Genomic DNA, 17,860 nt, shown 5'->3' on the forward strand with positions numbered 1-17,860 from the left:
CAGCGCCCAGGCCCAGAGTTCAAGCCCCACAACCAACAAAAAAAAAAAAAAATACAACTGGGATACTCGCTAGACACTATATGGAAATGAACTGTATGTCTTGTGGGTGGGGACTGGAGGGGAAAACTGAGAGAGAGCCAGGGAAAGGGGAGACATGGTTCAAAAAGAATTGTACTCATTACCTGATTCGTGTAACTGTAATTCTTCTGAATGCCCACTCTATAAATACAATAAATAAATTAAATCAAATTTAAAAAGAGCTCAAGGACAGTGCCCAAGTTCAAGCTCCAGTTCTGGCACACACACACCAAAAAAAAAAAACACCTATTTTTAAATATTTTGATTATCTCCAATAGAAAAATAGCCCACTTGTAATAGCAAAAACTCTGAAGTATGCAGGGATGAATCTAAAAGAAATATATGAGGCCTTTTAAATAAGACCAAAAATTTTATCAAAAATCCTCTTTCATTTTGTTTTCTCTCATTCAACCCAATCCAACACACACACACACACACACACACACACTATACAAGACTAGACTTGGCAGAACAATAAACTCTGCAAAGCTTATTTCTTCTCTTTTTCATTAGCATACATTGATTTACAAAGAGGTTTCATGGTGATATTTCCATATAAAATTTTAATCGAATTTATCTTCTTCTGCTACTCTTTCCTATCTCCCTCTCTACCTTCTTAAACAATTCTTAATGCATTTCATTATTCTCCTTCCATGAATGTGTATGAGATGTAATTCAATCATATTGACCTCTCATCATTTTCTTCTTTCATCCTCCACCTCTCCTGCTGGCTTCTACCCCCAAACACTGTCCTCAGCCCCTAGATTACATTCATGTCATTCTTTCTTTTCTTTGGGGTGGTAACTAGGATTTGAACTCAGAGCCTTGCACCTGCTCACTAGGCAGGTTCCAAAACTCATTTTACAGGGAATCAGCGCTCCATCCTTAACCTAAAAATCATAGTTACATATAGTTGGTGGCAAATCTACCATGTTTGGGTATTTCATATGTATTTTGTGCCCATAATTACTTTTACCACTATCTTCTGAGGATCTCCATGTTTAGAGGAGAAAACTTGAAGAGTTTAATTTGCCTTTGGGTCAATTGCCAAAGTGACAGAGTCAGGATTAAAACTCAACTATCTAATTGTTGCCAAAGGTTATTTTGCTGTTTCCACTACACCCGAATGCCTTTCTCCTGAGGAAGAAGTATGGAAAGAATGTCTTTGGCACCTCAGGGGACTGGGATATTGTGTCACTAGAAAGGTTTTCTAGCCAAAGTCTCGGTGCCTGTGATGATTCCTATTTAGATCATGTTCCTTGAGAGTAAGGAAAGATCTAAAAGGTATCTGCAAGCAGCTGGTTTAACATCTGAGAGTTGTAAATAAAGTTGTCAAGGAAACCATCCAATAACATTGCAAGGAATCTCAGGGGTCATGGTAGCTGGATTTGCCTCCTAACAGATGAAAGGTTGATCCTTGCTAAAGTTACCTTTCCACCTTCAACCTTAATGGGGGGAGGCGGAGGGAGGGGTATGGCATGGCTCTCACCTGTAATCCTAGCTACTCAGGCTGAGATCTGAGGATCATGTCTGAAAGCCAGCCCAGGCAGGAAAGTCTATGAGACTCTTATCTCCAGTTAACCACCAGAAAACTGGAATGTAACCCTTCTGTATACACCTTTACAATAACAACAACAAAAAGTTTAATACATTAAAAACTAAAAGTTATCAAACACGAACAGAAGTTTTTGTTTATGAGAGGACTAAGAATGATTTCATAAAATAACTCAGAGCAAATTTTCACTTAGCCAACAAAGCCTTAAAAGGTTCAGAGAAATACCAGCCAAATAAAATTTTAATAAGTTTATTTCTTCCCAGAAAAATATATGACATTATGATGATTAACATAGTAATTAAAACAGTATAATAATTTGGAACAAGTTGTATTCAGGGCCAAATTCTTTTTTGATTGGCACCCAGATGGAGAAAAGAAAGTCTTCTAGTATCTTTTTTTTCAAATCATCAGAGTTAATATTAAAAAAGAAAAACATTTACCAGTTATGAGTTACAAATTTTTAAAAAATGAGACTTTTCAAAATATATGTCCTGCAGCCAGATTCTAATGTATTATTCTTTCTAGCAAGATTGACTTGCTTTACCTTTTTATGGTCAGTAGAAATGATGTCTTTTCATTCAAAAGGACTAGTTGGCCGATTAAATAGTCTCTGCTGATCATATCTATATCCACCATCATCATATCAGAACTAGCATATCTGAGGTACTGAAAATATCAGGAAAAGATTTTTATTAATGTGGCTATAATTCTACTCTTCACAGCAAAGGAAACTACAATTCACCTCTTTCTCCCACTTTAAAAAAAATCCTCAGCATTCACATTTTTATCATCATCCTTCTTGATTTTTTTTTTTCTGGTCGGTCGTGGGTCTTGAACTCTAGGCCTGGGCACTGTCCCTATACACTGCAGCTCAAGGCAAGCACTCTACCATTTGAGCCACTGCACCACTTCTGGTTTTCTAGTGGTTAATTGGAGATAAGAGTCTCAGGGGCTTTCCTGCCTGGGTTGGCTTTGAACCTCCATCCTCAGATCTCAGCCTCCTGAGTAGCTAGGATTACAGGCGTGAGCCACCAGCACCTGGCTCATCCTTCTTGAAATAGCACTGAAATATCAAAACAGCTTCCCACCATCCACCACTGTAACCACAGCGTCACTTTCAGCTTTCTCTGAGTGGTTTATTGGAGATGAGTCTCATGGGTTTTACTGGCCAGGCTGGCTTCAAAGTGCAATCCTCAGATCTCAGCCTGCTGAGTAGCTAGGATTACAGGTGTGAGCCACCAGCGCCCTGCCTTTACCACCACTTTAACAAGTTTTAGGGCCTAGTGTGTACCAAGTATTGTACTTACCTTATAGTAATATTAACCACCACTTATTCAGTATTCTCTCATTGTCAAGCATTGTGCTAAGTACTTTGAAAATATTATGTAATATAAGGCAACAATCACACTTTTTTTAAAAAAAAGGTACTCTTCTTTAGTTGGACTGGGTTGCGGTGAAGGTTTTAAGATTTAACTCAATATCTCTACTGCTAACCACATGCACTATTGCTTAGCTATACTCTTGGAGTATACTTTGTTTTTAACTTTCTTACAAGTATTTATGTTTCTTTTATTTATTTTCAGTTTTTCTATTTGACAATTTTAAAAGAAGGCTTATTATCCAAAGGAAACTGTGTGTTCCACCAAAGTTCAGAAATTGTCCTAAGGTCATAATAACATATAATATCAAAATTCTTACTGTGAATCCAAAGCCCTGGCTTTTTTTTTGTTTCCAGAGCCTTGTTTTTAAATGACCTAATGTGTGGGAAATGAAAATTACCATGTGACAAATTCCTACAAGTGTGCATACCCAGCTAATGCACTAGATGGAAGTGTCATTTCCACTCAAGGCCAACAGATAATACTGACACATTGACAATAGCTAACCAGCCATCAGGACTCTTATTATTATCTCCTGCTCAGTTGAGTGACAGAACAGATGGTCTGGGGCTTGTTTCAGACACTTGGAATACAGAACAATGAAGAGGTTGCACATCCTGTATGACTGAACCATAAAACAAGTAATGTACTTATCTAGAGGTATTTATTTCGAGATTTGATATAATACCATGCTTTTGGCATTTTCAAGGCCAGGGTAGAAGAAACTTGTCTTGCATCTTTGGGTCAGCTGACAGAACAGAGGGCTAGAAGAGGAATGTCTGCCTGGTCTCAGAGTTAAAAAGAACTAGATTAGCCTCTCTCCTCTGTGTTTTAGAGCTGATCACTCATCTTTCCAAGCCTCTGTTTCCTCATCTTTATGGCCTGAATAAAGATAAGTATTTCAACTCCGTCAGATCTAGTACCACATACCTGAACTCTCAGATACTCAGAAGTCTAGGGCAAGAGAATCACTTGCGTCTAGGAGTTCAAGACCCACTTAGGCAACATAATGGAACTCATTGCAAAAGAATAATAAATTAGTTAATACATGCTTCACGAGATTTGTTTTTAGACATTGAATCAAACAGAAATACTCCTAAGACACAATAAGTATGCAATCATATTACATATTGAGTTTGACCCTCACTTTGTCAATTTCTCCAGTATCACCCTGTTGGTAGATGAACTTGAAAATAGGCTCAAACACACTGAGCATATTTAGGCTTTGATGAGTAATTCATAAGCATTGTCAAATTGTTCAGGGTGGTGGTATAGATCAAAAGCAGCTGGCACCATGAATATTTCATAAAGAAGCTAACTTGCCTTTGAACAAGTTGTTTGCAACTGTCTAAAGTTTTCTTTTTCAAAGTTTGGATGGCTCATTAATGTCATAGACATTTTGGAAGTAGAACTTTTTTCACGCCTCTGTTTAAAGCACATGTCGGCAAACACAGATCATGCATCTAGTCACAGGAATGGTACCTGTCTACTAAAGACTTTTATGTCCAGCCAGGCAACCAGTGATGCATTCAACAGATACCCAGTGAGGAGGATTGGCCTAAAAAGGAGCTAAAATTAAGCATGGAAGAAAGTGCCCAAGACAAACACACATGCAAGAGACACAAACAAACCAACATGATGTGATAAGTGACATGAGAAGTTAGGCCTGAAGCCCAGAGAGCAGGAATGATTTGGGGAGAACTTCCAAGAAGTAATCACACTTGATGGCAATCTTAGCAAATGACCAGGCGTTAGCCAGGAAAAGAAAGACAGGGAAGTTCAGGCAAAGGGGACATCTATGCAAGGTCACCACTATGAAAGAAAGCAGGCCATCCTTAAAAACGACAAATAATTGAAAAAATGAGAGTGAGGCAGGGGCGATATTGTCCAACAAGAAATTACTTTTCACCTGACTTAAGCAACTATAACCCTCTTTGTATAGCACCTTTAAAATAACAATTTCAGAAGTGGTGCTGTAGCTCAAGTGGTAAAATGCTAGCCTTGAGTACTAAGAGGTTCAGGGACAGTACGCAGACCTTGAGTTCAAGCCCCAGGACCTATAAAATAAATTAAATTGCAAGTGGCACTGTGGCTCAAAGTGGCAGAGCTGTAGCCTTGAGCAAAAGAGCTCAGGGACAGCACCCAGGCCCTGAGTTCAAGCCCACAACCAACAACAACAACAAAAATTAAATTAAAAAATTTTTTGCTGGGCACTGGTGGCTCAAGTCTGTAATCCTAGCTATTCAGGAAGCTATTCAAAGCCAGCCCAGGCAGGAAAGGCTCAGAGACTCTTATCTCCAATTAACCACCAGAAAAACAAAGTGGCACTGGAGTTCAAAGAGGTAGAGACTAGCCTCGAGCAAAAAGAGCTCAGCTAAGCCTAGGCCCAGAATTCAAGCCCAGGAGCAACCAAAACATTTTTTTTTTTAATGATTAGAAATAGGAGTTGCAGGGAACAGCAAACTAAAGCAAAGCTACAGGTAGATATGGTTATCTTCCTGATGGTTATGCCCTCTGATCCTTGCTGTTTCCTGTATCCTGTATCTCTTCCAACATACCCCTAACTTTCTCTTGCCAAAGAACTGATCACGTCATAACTGCCTATTTATATTTGTCTCCCACACTAAGGCTGTCTTCTTAGCCATTTCAACCCCAGTTGTCTAGTACTAGGCCAACATGTAGCAATTTCCTAATAAGTACTTGTTGAATGAATGAATGAACAAATGAACAAGAGAAAGAAACTAGGGAAGCTCAAGGCCATGAACCAGAACCTTTGATAACAACTAGGATTCAGTTCTGGTTCTAGAGGAAAACTACTAGCATCTTGTTTAGGGGCAACCAGGCCCCTTTTGGGTGGATAAGACCAACACTGGAGACAGCAAAAATACCATGATTCAGAGTACACCAGATCCCAGAGAAGGTGACATTGAAAAAGAGCCTTATGGCCTTTGTAAGACTTGTGAGGCTGGGATTTAGTCATGATAATGAGGAGTTCTGAACATGAAAGTCATTACATAGGTGTAGCAGCCCCACAAGTGAAGCTGTTAATGGATCTCCAAACCTAGAAAGGAGGTCCTCACTGGAGCCTGAATATTAGTCCTGTCAATACATCCCAGTCACAGGAAGTCAGGGAAAGAAGAGAGTGACGACTGATAAACAAGGAGAAATTGCCAAGAGAATTACAATTGCAGCTTTGTCTAATTAAGATGAGACTGTGGGGGTGTCATTTAAACATAATCAAGAATGGATAGCTCTAGAACAAATTCTGGTGAGTTAAGCCGTGCTCAGAGAGGCCAATGGTGCATGTTTTCTCTGATATAGAGAAGCTAGAATCTAAACTACTATGGGACATGATAAATTATACAGGCCTCTAGGCATTCACACACAGTGAGACCAAAGGAGGGTACAATTAATGGAAAACACAAAGGAGTAGTGCCTGTGTGCATCTGGATCATATAGAAGAATACTTATTGAAATGAGTTCCAGGCAATGGAAACAAGGGGGTTTTTTCTTTTGTTGCTGTTTTCCTTTTCTTTTTGTCTTGTTTATTCATTTATCTATCTTTGGGAGGCTTGAAGGGAAGCACAGAAATAGTGGGACAAAAGGTGAACAAATGCAACAGTGGTACTCACTAGACACCATGTTGAAAATAAACTCTACAACTTGTGGGTAGGGATGGGAGGGGAAAACTGGGAAAAACAAGAGAAGGGGTGACACTGTCCAAAAAGAAATGTATTCTTTACTTGACTTATGTAACTGTAACCCTTCTATACGCCACCTTTATAATAACAATAGAATATTTTTATTTTAAAAATAATCAAATGTTTTGGGGGATCTATGATTTTTAAAAAGGGGGGTGCTGGGAAGGTGGCTTAGTGGTAGAGTGCTTGCCTAGCATGCATGAGGACCTGGGTTTGATTCTTCAGTGCCACATACACAGGAAAAAGCTTGAAGTGGCGCTGTGGTTCAAGTGTAGAGTGCTAGCCTTGAGCAAAAGAAGCTCAGGGACAGTGCCCAGGCCTTGAATTCAAGTCCCAGAACTGGAGAAAAAAGTCCCCAATGAAGATTTAAATGATCATGCTGTCCATACAGCTTTGCCCCTTACACCTGATTAGTGAGATCTCTATCCCTCAGCCCCCACATCCTCTAAATGGCAAGAAATATGGCAAGGGCCTGGTGCAGGGCTCCCATGCAGTAGACTCCCAAAATGATCCCTGTTATAAATGTGGACACCAGGATTTCAGCTCCACAAAGAGACCAACACACCCAATGTCTGAAGGGACTGTACCCCTCCTTCCCCAGTACATAGCACTTCTCAAACGTACACAAACATCAGTCAACAGCAGCTGCTTTGAGATTTTCTTCAAGGAAATGAATAACTACTCACCAAGGACTACAGGTCCTGGAGCTGTGGGCCTCTGAGTAGGGTTGTTAAGTTATAGACGCCTGCTTGTACGTCAAACTCCAAGATTAGAGGCAGGACCCTGAGCAGATCATACACTATTACTTCCCAATTGGAGCAGGACGGAGGAAGAGGATCTCTCAAAATACAGCACTTTTAGTGGCACTGTGGCTCAAATGGTAGAGCACTAGCCTTGAGCTAAAGAAGCTCAGGGACAGTGCCCAGGTCCTGAGTTCAAGCCCCAGGACTGGCCAAAACAAAAAATTTTAATACACCTTTTTCTTGATCTTACAATTCTTAATATTAGCATCACATTTGAATCACATTAGACTCATATTAGAATCCTTCCTTAAAACAAAAAAAAGTTTACCTCTAGACATAAAATAAGACCCTTTTTAAAAAAAAAATCAAGCTCGGATGCTTTGTTTTTTTCAAAGATTTTTTTTCCCACAGGTTATTGTGATGGACTAATGCACATGCAGAAATCTATGGAAGGCACACTAGCCTCACTTGGAAGCTGGTCTAAAATTTCCATGGATCTGCTCTAAATAATTCAGAATCAACACTGAATTCAAATCTTCATTTGAACAAAACTTCTCTGACAATCACATCAAAGATTGAGAAGCAATGGCTGGTACCCATTACTCTGCTACACAATAGAATCATCTAGAAGATTTAGTTTTCTTTAAATTTAAGAGCCACCTCCTGACTTTTCTATTTAATCAATCTGAGGAAGACCTAACCTCTGTACCATGAAAAATCACCCCTGGATTTATTGACTTTCTTTGAGTATAGACAGGACAGAGGACCACAGTGCTAAGTGGACAGTGCCTCGGTGCTCAGATTCTCAGCAAAGAAGGTGCTGATGCTATGAAAGATGATCTTTAACAGAATTCTCACAAATTTAACAAGTGAGGTCTGTCTAACAGGCAGTGTTCTAGCAACATACTAAAGAAATGTCTACTTCCTGTGGTGTGCTTACAGTTATATGTATGTACACATGTGTTTTCTTTCTTTCTTTCTTTGATGATCCTGGGGCTTGAATGCAGGGCCTGGCCACTGTCCCTGAGCTTCTTTTTTTCTTTTTTTTGGTTGGTCATGGGGCTTGAACTCTGTGCTTGGGCACTGTCCCTGCGCTCTTCAGCTCAAGGCAAGCGCTCTGCCGCTTCCAGTTTTCTAGTGGTTAATTGGAGATAAGAGTCTCATGGACTTTCCTGCCCAGGCTGGCTTTGAACTGCGATCCTCAGATCTCAGCCTACTGAGTAGCTAAGATTACAGGCGCCCGGCTTCCCTGAGCTTCTTTTGCTCAAGGCTAGCAGTCTACCACTTGAGCCACAGAACCACTTCCAGGTTTTTCTGTGTATGTGGTACTGTGGAATCGAACCCAGGGCTTCATGCATGCTAACCAAGCACTCTACCACTAAGCCACATTCCCAGCCCTCGTGTATTTTCTTTGTCCCTGTAAGGCTGTATTTGTATCAAGACAATAACTAAATAAGAATGTTCTACATTTAGGAACATGATTCATATTAGTGATCAATAATGCTAAATACTTATATTAAAAATAAACATGGAAGCCAGTTGCTGGTGGCTTCTGCCTATGTAATCCTAGCTACTCAAGAGACTGAGATCTGAGGATTGGAGTTCAAAGCCAGCCAGCGCAGAAAATTCTGAGACACTCCTTTTTGTTTTGTTATGATTTTTGTTTTGTTTTGTTTGTTTTTTGTTTTGGGTCCGGTCGTTGGGCCTGAACTCTGAGCCTGGGCGCTGTCCCTCAGCTCTTTAGCTTAAGGCTAGCGCTCTACCACTTGAGCCACAGACAGCGCCACTTCCGGCTTTCTTCTTTTTGCTTATGTGGTGCTGAAGAATCGAACACAGGGCCTCAGGCATGCAAGGCAAGCGCTCTACCACTAAGCCACCTTCCCAGCCCCATTCTGAGACACTCTTATCTCGAACTAACAACCAAAAAACCAGAAGTGAAGCTGTGGCTCAAGTGGTAGATTGCTAGCCTTGAGGGAAAGAGCTCAGGGATATTGCCCCAGCTCTGAGTTCAAGCCCCACAGCTGGTATGGATAGACAGACAGAGAGACAGATGAGTTAAATAAACATGGAGATGCTATGTAGTAGAATATATCATTTTTGTGAGTTCTGAGGATAAGCTGTAAGACTTCTAAGGGGGTTTGTCTTTTAGTGGCATCTCCAGGTGCTGGCCCAGATCTTCTAGCGGAGTGAAGTTATCCTCCCTCTGCCCTTGGAACTGGTTAAAGGGAAAGGCTTGAGGAACACTGACCCACAGGAATGATTGAAATGTGATCCCCTTACTTGACTTGGTTTCAAATCCTTAGCAGTTGGTGAGCGTTGGCTTAACTCAAATGCTAGAAATACCAGAGCGTTTGTCACTTCCATCTTAGGCAAGGGGTGAGTGCTGCAACATTCACAGAAGCTAAAATAAATTCTAAAAAGCCACCATCTTCATGGTTGAGTTGACTTTATTGACATGGGAGTTAGAGAAGTTAACAGAGACTTCCTTTAGCATTGCTTCTGGCGGGTTGAATGAGAGTTTGGTAACAGGCAGTGCGGATTGTGGGGAGAGAGTGTGGTGAGACACATCAGGGGCTGTTCTAGTGTGGCAGCATCATGAATCCAGTTTGCCTTTGACCTTGTAGCCTGTCTAACCCATGGGCAGTAGGAGTTGGGGCTAGCTCTAGTGTTCACTGGTCACCAGGCAGGCCATGCAAGCAGCATCTTTACTGAACACATGATCACTCCTAGTGCTGGGATAGGTCAGGCATTGTGAGTGTGGGTCAGAGGAGCTTGGGGGTGCCAAGAGTGACAGCCCATGACAGCTGTGGGCTCTCAGGGCAGGCAGGAGGCACCCCAGGGCATCTAGGCAGGCCTGGGAACAACTCCTGGCCTCTCAGTACTGATAGGACCTCACAAGGAGCCACATGAGGAGAACAGTGATGAGGACCACGGTGAAGTTGAGGAACAGCTCCTGGGTGGACCGCTCCATCCTCACACTGGCTGGGGAGGACTTCCGGCAGACTCAACTTCGGGCAGACTCAACTTCCGGCAGACTCGCCTTCCGGCTTGTCTTCACCTCCTAAGAGGAAGCAACCAAATCAAGACATAGGGAGGTAAAGGAGGGTTAATATAAGATGATATTTGTTGACAGTGTCCCCCTTGAGATGTTTATGTTTAAAGCCCTAATTCCCTAAGGATGTGGCTGCATTGGGAGAGAGCATCTTGAGGTCACTAAGCCTAAGAGTACTGATTTATGTTTGTAATCCCAGCTACTCAGGAGGCCCTAGGTAATAGGATTGCAGGCCCAGGCAAACTTTAGGGGAAAAGCATGAGACATTACTAGGAAAAAAGAAAAAGAAGCCTACAGCAAATAGAGCTGGAGGCATGACTCAAGTACCAATACAAGCAAGCAAACAAACAAAAATGAGGTCACTCAGGTAGACCTTGATGCAAGGTGACTGGTGTCCTGTTAAGAACAGGGGATTATGTTGGTGGCTCGTGCCTGTAATCCTAGCTACTCAGGAGTCTGAGATCTGAGGATTGGGGTTCAAAGCCAGTTCATGAAGGAAAGTCCATGAGACTGTTATCTTCAGTTAACCACCAGAAAACTGGAAGTGGAGCTATGGCTCAAAGTGTTAGTGTGCTAACCTTGAGAGATCTTTCTCTCAAGAGAGATCTCTCAAGAGATCTCTCTCTTGGGCTCAGGGACAGAGCCCAATCCCTGAGCTCAAGCTCTACAACCAACAACAAAAAAAAAAAAAGGAAGAAAAAGAGGGGATTAAAAGACCAGACACAGTGACTAGGACTGTAATCCCAGCTATTTGACAGACAGAGATTGGAGGATCACAGTTGGAGTGAGCCTAGGCATAAAAAGTTGAGAGACTTTTCTCACTCAATGGCTGGTCATGGTGGTGGTGAGCTGTTATCCCAGCTACAGGAGAACACAATGGTTAAGTGTAGTGGTTTGTGCCTACCATCTCCAGTAACAACACAGGGAAGCCCGAGGTAGATAGAAGCCTACGTCAGCCTGGGCAGAGAGCATGACCCTACCTTGGAAAGGTAAAAAAAAGGGCAAAAAGGGACTGCAGGCTTGGTTCAGGAGATAGAATATCTACCTAGGAATTATGAGGCCCTGTGCCTTGTGGGGGGAGCCGGGGGAGAAAAATAACTAAAGAAAGGAAACAACGAAGGTATTAAGGAACCCAAAGTGTGAGCGCAGGAAGAAGGTTGCCATTCCAAGATCAAGGAGTCGTAATGCAACCTTGCCCATCCCAGATGTCCAACATCTGTCCTTGGACTATCTCTGAACAAGGGCTGCCACTCTTCACTCCAGCTTACCGTGGAGATTTCAGACTTGTCAGCATCCACAGTGACATGAGTCAATACCTTAAACCACACACACACACACACACACACACACACAACTTGTATTAATATTAAGAGTCTGGCTTCCCTTCCTGGTATCACAAAAACCAATATTTTTGTTCTGATTCTTCTCTTCCTTTGTACTTTCTTTGTACTTTGTACTTTCTCTGTACTGGTGCTTTTAACCAAATTTAAAGCATTTCATTTCTTTCTGACTCCTGTGTGTATGAACGCATGTGTTTATTTCACTAACTTAAAGGCATCAGCAAGTACAGACACCAAAAGAAAAGAATGTTACAGTTCAGTGTTGCCCATGAGACACTGAATTATCTATCCTTGGGCGGAGGATCACATAATCCTCTGGATTTCAGGCTGCTCTAAGTCTTCATCCAGCCCCAGCTGAAGGTGTAAAATAGTGCCAACAGCTGCATGGCTTTGCATTGGGCACAAAGCCTACTGGGGGGTCAACCAAAAGTCCCTTGCTAGTCAGTCCAAAGAGCAAGTGTTAACCTCATGAGCATTTCAGCTTCAGGGCTTGTGCCAGCTATTTTTAGTCCAGCCCAGGATGTGCCTAGATTGTAAACATTTCAAAGAGCAGGATTGGAATCTTCAGAGTGCGTGCACATTGTACTTGCAGGAAACCACACCTCGAGAACATAGATGATACCATCCATCAAATTACTCCCTTTGGTGCTGTAGAGTGACAATGTAGATAACATACCAGTGTTCTGTTCTTTAGATAATTTTAGGTAGACACCTACATTTTAGATATTCACGGTGAAGTTTTACTATTGAATGTAAAACCTTAACAAAATAGTATTTTGTTTGCTAAGGGTGAGAGTTTGAGGGGTCGAAAGCTCTCGTAGTCAAGTTTTTGTCTGAATATTTTGAGCCATCTAACCAAATAGAACTATCGGCTTGAATTACTGTATCTGGTATAGCATCAATGGATCAAATTATTCGTTCTAGCCGAATAGTTCATTTTAATTGTGTAATTGTTGGTGCCAACCACGTGGTACTAACCAGTTAGTTGTTGAATCTTGGTTTAGCACACAGCCAATAATGATTGGTTTACATTGCCTTTCTCTTTTAGTTCTTCATCATCTTTGGTCCACAGCAGGAAGTGGTCATTTGCCAATGGGAATCTTTCCAAAGATTTGCTTGAAGGGAGAATTAAACAACCAAAAAGTGATAGGTGAAGGAGGAAGTAAGAATATGACCAAATGCCCACAAGCTCAAAAAACGGGAGGAGAATCAGTCTAGACATGGGGCCTGGAGACAAAGGAATCAAAGACCAGCTCTTACTATAAACTTATTAATGAGATCAAACCATGACCTAAATGCCCATTTGTTTATTTGAGTAAGTTATCAAGAAATGTGGAGATAGGCAAGAAAAAAAAAAGCAAAAACCAGTTTATAGTGATCAAAGTAACCCAGTTCAGGAAGAGCAAATTAACTGACCCACCAGATCTGCTGATTAGAGTAAGCTCTTATATTAGAAGGAATCATGGGCTGGGAATGTGACTTAATGGTAGAGTGCTTGCCTAGCATGCATGCGTGGAGCCTGGGTTTCATTCCTCAGTACCACATAAACAGAAAAAGGTGGACGTGGAGCTGTGGCTCAAATGGTAGAGTGCTAGCCTTGAGCAAAAGAAGCTCAGGGACAATTTCCAGGCCATGAGTTCAAGCCCCAGGACTGACAAACTAAAGAAAATGAATCATGATTTGGGATCCAATAGGAAAACACTTGGGGGGAATAAAAAAGAGGAAAATGCTATTGGAAGTTTTTCCAATTACCTTCATAACTTAGGCAAGTATTACTGTGGGTTTTGTCTGTCCCAAAAACTTAGCTGAGAAATTGACTTTTAAAAGAGAGGCTGTTTTTGTAGCAAAGAAAGTTAGAGGGCTAGGAAGGTGGCTCAGTGGTAGAGCGCTTGCCTTGCATGCATGAGGCCCTGGGTTCGATTCCTCAGCACCACGTAAGCAGGAAAAAAAAAGCCGGAAGTGGCGCTGTGGATCAAGTGGTAGAGCGCTAGCCTTGAGCTGAAGAGCTGAGGGACAGGGCCCAGACCCAGAGTTCAGGCCCCACGACCGGACTGCCCCCCACACACACACACAAAAAAGAAAATTAGAGGCAGACCTACAAGTGACAGACAAGAGCTAGTTCCCAGAATTGCGGTCACCTCTTAAGAATATTACAGCAGGTTATTACTGCAACTAAATTAAGTGTGAATTTTCAGTCACTTTGACAATGTGGCACTTTTTTAATTAAGGTAGAAAATGTTCTTCCTTAATGCTTACAGTTTAACTTCTACCTTAGATTCTCAAATACACGGGCACCAGGATTCATGTACAAGGATGTTCAAGGTAGCATAGGAACTCCAAAGTGTAAAAAAATAAATAAATAAAATAAAAAAATTTAAAAAAATCACAAATGTTCGTCAACACTTGAATGGCTGAATAGTATATGGAGACATTTGAAAGCTATTGAACAGAGAAAATGTAAGCACTACTGTAGTACTGATGAGCAAAAGAAGAATATACAAAAGAAACAGTTGGTTCCTTTTATAGAATCAAAGACAAAGAACTTGTTTAGGAATGTACAAATATATGGGAAAGCACTAAGAAAAGGAAGGTCAAAACTACTTCAATAGTTGGGACAGACAGCAGAAAGGGAGGTGATCAGGAATAGATTTCTGGGTGCTAGTAAATGATCAGGTTTTTGGTAAATGATCATTATATGTGTGGCTAATAATTATTGCTAGACTGCTCATGTTTTATGCATTCTGAATTGACAGCTACTGAGCACACTTCTTTCCCATGGCTTACCTCGTAACTATTTTTTGAACTTTGACAGTGACTGCAAGTATTTGTTCGGTCATGTATTTTAACTGAATAAAACGGGGAAAATAAGGTGAGAATTTCCAATTGGCCCAATTCAATCAACACATACAACTGTAAGGTGAAGATGAATTTTCACATATATTTACATATTTAGGAAGGATGACTCAAAGTTAGGCAGGAATCAGAACAGACATCCTTTCCACTGTTAGTCCATAAAACATTCCGTCTCTCATTTTAATTCTTCCCTGGGGTATATGACCCAAAGTGATTGCCACATGGATCTACTAAAACCCAAAAGGCTATGAGCAAAATTGCACCCTAAGTTCAATGGTGGTTTTCAGTGATTAGAAACTTTGAGGAGATGGAAAATAGACTCTCTTCTAAGATAGGAAGAAAGACATTTTAAAAAGTAAGAAGGGAGAAAATACATACCAATGAAAAACAGGAATCAATAATAATAATAATACTTTACGTCTTAAATGTCATTGCAACCTACACACACACACACACACACACACACACACACACACACACAGGCAGATAACTCTGCTGTTACCTGATGGGGGTCAAGGACACACCTGGGCTATGGCACGCTTCTTCCTTACTCTCTCCAATTCAGCCTCCAACTCCTGCTGTCTCCCTGGCTGCCTGGACCCTTGGACTCTCAGCAGGGCCTAAAGTAGACTGAGGGCGGTGACAATCTGTGTGACGTCACCGATGAAGCACCTCACAAGAGCCACTCGGAAGATTCGAGCCTATTTCTGTTCAGAAGGACATGGAAGTGTGGTGACTAAGACTTTGTTCCTTTGGCTGCCAATTTGGACTAAATACCACCCAGGAATTTTAAAGCCTTGGGTTTCTAGCTGACTTTCAGGGCAACTGGTGTGACTTTTACATCAATCTTTTATATCTTTATGTCTAACGTGCCTTTAAAGCATCATAAATCAAGAGTGACAGACTTGATTTAGCACATTGGCGCTTCAGTTAACTGCTCTCCCTGCTTAGCGGGCGAGGGTGTAAAACTGTGACTTCACTTTACCACCCATATGTTTAGGCATTTGAAATGCGAAGAATCCTCTGCCTTGAACCCAGACATGTGTGCGTGTGCATGCACACACAGACACGCACACACACACACACTGAAGAATTTCACAGGCTTTCTCCAAAACTGGCATTAGTCTAAGCCATGAAAGTTTTTCTCTTCGTCCCTTGCTCCATGTAACTTTCCAGCTAACCCATGAGGTACAAGTTTACACATTCATCTAGTTCCTTCTGCAACCGCCAAGCAAACCATAGGCTGTATGGACCTGTTGATGAATTACCATCACAGTCAACTCAAAGCTAGACTTTCAATCATTTGGGTCAGAGTTTGGAGACCTGCTCCAATTTAATGAAAACACAACTTCTACACTCTAGATATATGTAGACTACATCTGAAAGAAAGGAAATTATGTGATTTCTCTAACACTACCACTGACTAAAATCAGACTGTGATGAGTTTATTATCCACAAGTCACATGTTTGAAGGTCAATGAAGCCTCTGAAGTATTTAATTAGACTTGAAAGCACATCAGATAAATACTCTAAACATGACAGGGGCAATTGTGTTGCTTGGCAGATACTTCCTTGACACATAATAGAATAAATTCTCCCTTATAAATTCCCAACTAGGGTCATTTGAAATAATATACTCCCAGGAAACATCAACAAATGAAATTCTCTGTAATTGTCCATAGTCCACCCTTTCTCACTGTTCTTCATACACTAAAGGCTCCACTAAAGGACTTTCCATCCATTTCTCCATTTCAACAGAAGCTCACAGAGGGAAATCTCAATACAGCATTCTATCGCCACCTGTCTTGTAAGAAGATAGCTTGCTGAAATGACAGCTAGTCTCGATTAATTATAGCACCATCGAACTTTGGCAGTTATTTGCTACCATCTGGCAAACTTTGACTGTAGTCAGATTTCTGTCTTTTGCCTCCCAACCCTTGCCAGATTGTTTCAAATGCTGGAAATGTTTTCCTCGTCACCAAACCACACCTGCCCCTTTTTTTAACCACCCAAAATTAGTGTTTGTCCAATTAAAATGTAACATTTACTGTCATATATTTGAAAGCACCCCAAGTTATAACAATTGGAATTATCACGAATCCCACCATCCCAAGAGGAAACAAAAAAGAACATTATGTTATAGACAAAAACCTCAAAGTCCCAAAGTATTTTTGGTAAAGGATTCTGATACTGAAAAAAAAATTTCTTTTTTTTTTAAATTCTGTTAGAATTAATTATACCATGTGTTAGTATTGGGTTTCTAGGAAAGGTATCTAGTTTTAAAATGTTTGAATTACAGGCTGATACCTATAATCCTAACTACTCAGGAGGCTGAGATTTAAGGATCATGATTTGAAGCCAGCCTGAGCCCGAAAATCTATGACTCTTATCTTCAATTAAGCAGAAAAAGACAGAAATAGAACTATGACTCAAGTGGTAGAGCCTTGAGTCACAAAAGCTCAGGGACAGTGCCTAGACTCTGAGTTCAGGTCCCCAAACTAGCACACACCAAAAACACAGGAATATGAATTTGCTCTACCATATTTAAAAATGTTTAAGATAGTACCACATGTTGACATATTACTGAAATAGCTATCCAGTGCTATTAACTTAGTTGAATTGGTCAATTTCAATGTAATGTCAGCTATTTATTTATTTAGAAATTGGGCCAATTCTTGCTACATCATCTCCTACCTCAGACCCACCTTTTACCCTTTGTTGTGACCCTGGAACTCGATTCTGCATTCTCCATTTCCTCAATTTCAATGTAATTTGAGAGGAAAAAAAAATCTCACCTTTTTTTGAGTGATTTGTTGAGTTAGGTCCACTTGTCTCTCTGCTCATCTTCTTTAAGTATTTCTAACATTGTTACCAAGTAATATTGGGCCCAATATGTTGACAGAATCCTCAACATCAGAAGTTTCTGACTATCAATGTTTCCTTCCATGATGTCAGAACCGGGTAACAGAAGTTAGCTTGTCATTAGTTTGACCTAATCTTGTCTAGAAAAATATACAAGCTATGCAAAACCATCTGACATACATTCAAAAGTTTTAGGGAAGCCGGGCGCTGGTGGCTCACGCCTGTAATCCTAGCTACTCAGGAGGCTGAGATCTGAGGATCGCAGTTCAAAGCCAGCCCGGGCAGGAGAGACCGTGA

General features: G+C 41.0%; 1 protein-coding gene across 2 annotated transcripts; it reads right to left on the reverse strand.

The window, feature by feature from the left end:
* Window positions 1-9,891: 9,891 nt before the first annotated feature.
* On the reverse strand, window positions 9,892-15,287 carry Sln (sarcolipin). Of its 2 annotated transcripts, none has more exons than XM_013009634.1 (2): window positions 15,226-15,287; window positions 9,892-10,517 (listed from the first exon to the last, which is right to left on the reverse strand). In XM_013009634.1, the coding sequence occupies exon 2, from the start codon at window positions 10,425-10,427 to the stop codon at window positions 10,332-10,334; it is 96 nt and encodes a 31-aa protein (XP_012865088.1). In that variant the 5' UTR covers window positions 10,428-10,517; window positions 15,226-15,287; the 3' UTR covers window positions 9,892-10,331. The 2 variants fall into 2 exon arrangements, with proteins under 2 accessions (XP_012865088.1, XP_012865089.1); XM_013009635.1 differs by having other exon boundaries at window positions 15,204-15,287.
* Between the last annotated feature and the right edge of the window lie 2,573 nt (window positions 15,288-17,860).

Source organism: Dipodomys ordii, unplaced genomic scaffold, assembly GCF_000151885.1.
Source record: "Dipodomys ordii isolate 6190 unplaced genomic scaffold, Dord_2.0 Scaffold10, whole genome shotgun sequence".
NCBI classification, from domain to species: Eukaryota; Metazoa; Chordata; class Mammalia; order Rodentia; family Heteromyidae; genus Dipodomys; species Dipodomys ordii.

What these genes read in the sequence shown, in the direction of transcription:
- Sln (XM_013009634.1), bottom strand. Translation starts at nt 10,427, where the DNA reads ATGGAGCGGTCCACCCAGGAGCTGTTCCTCAACTTCACCGTGGTCCTC.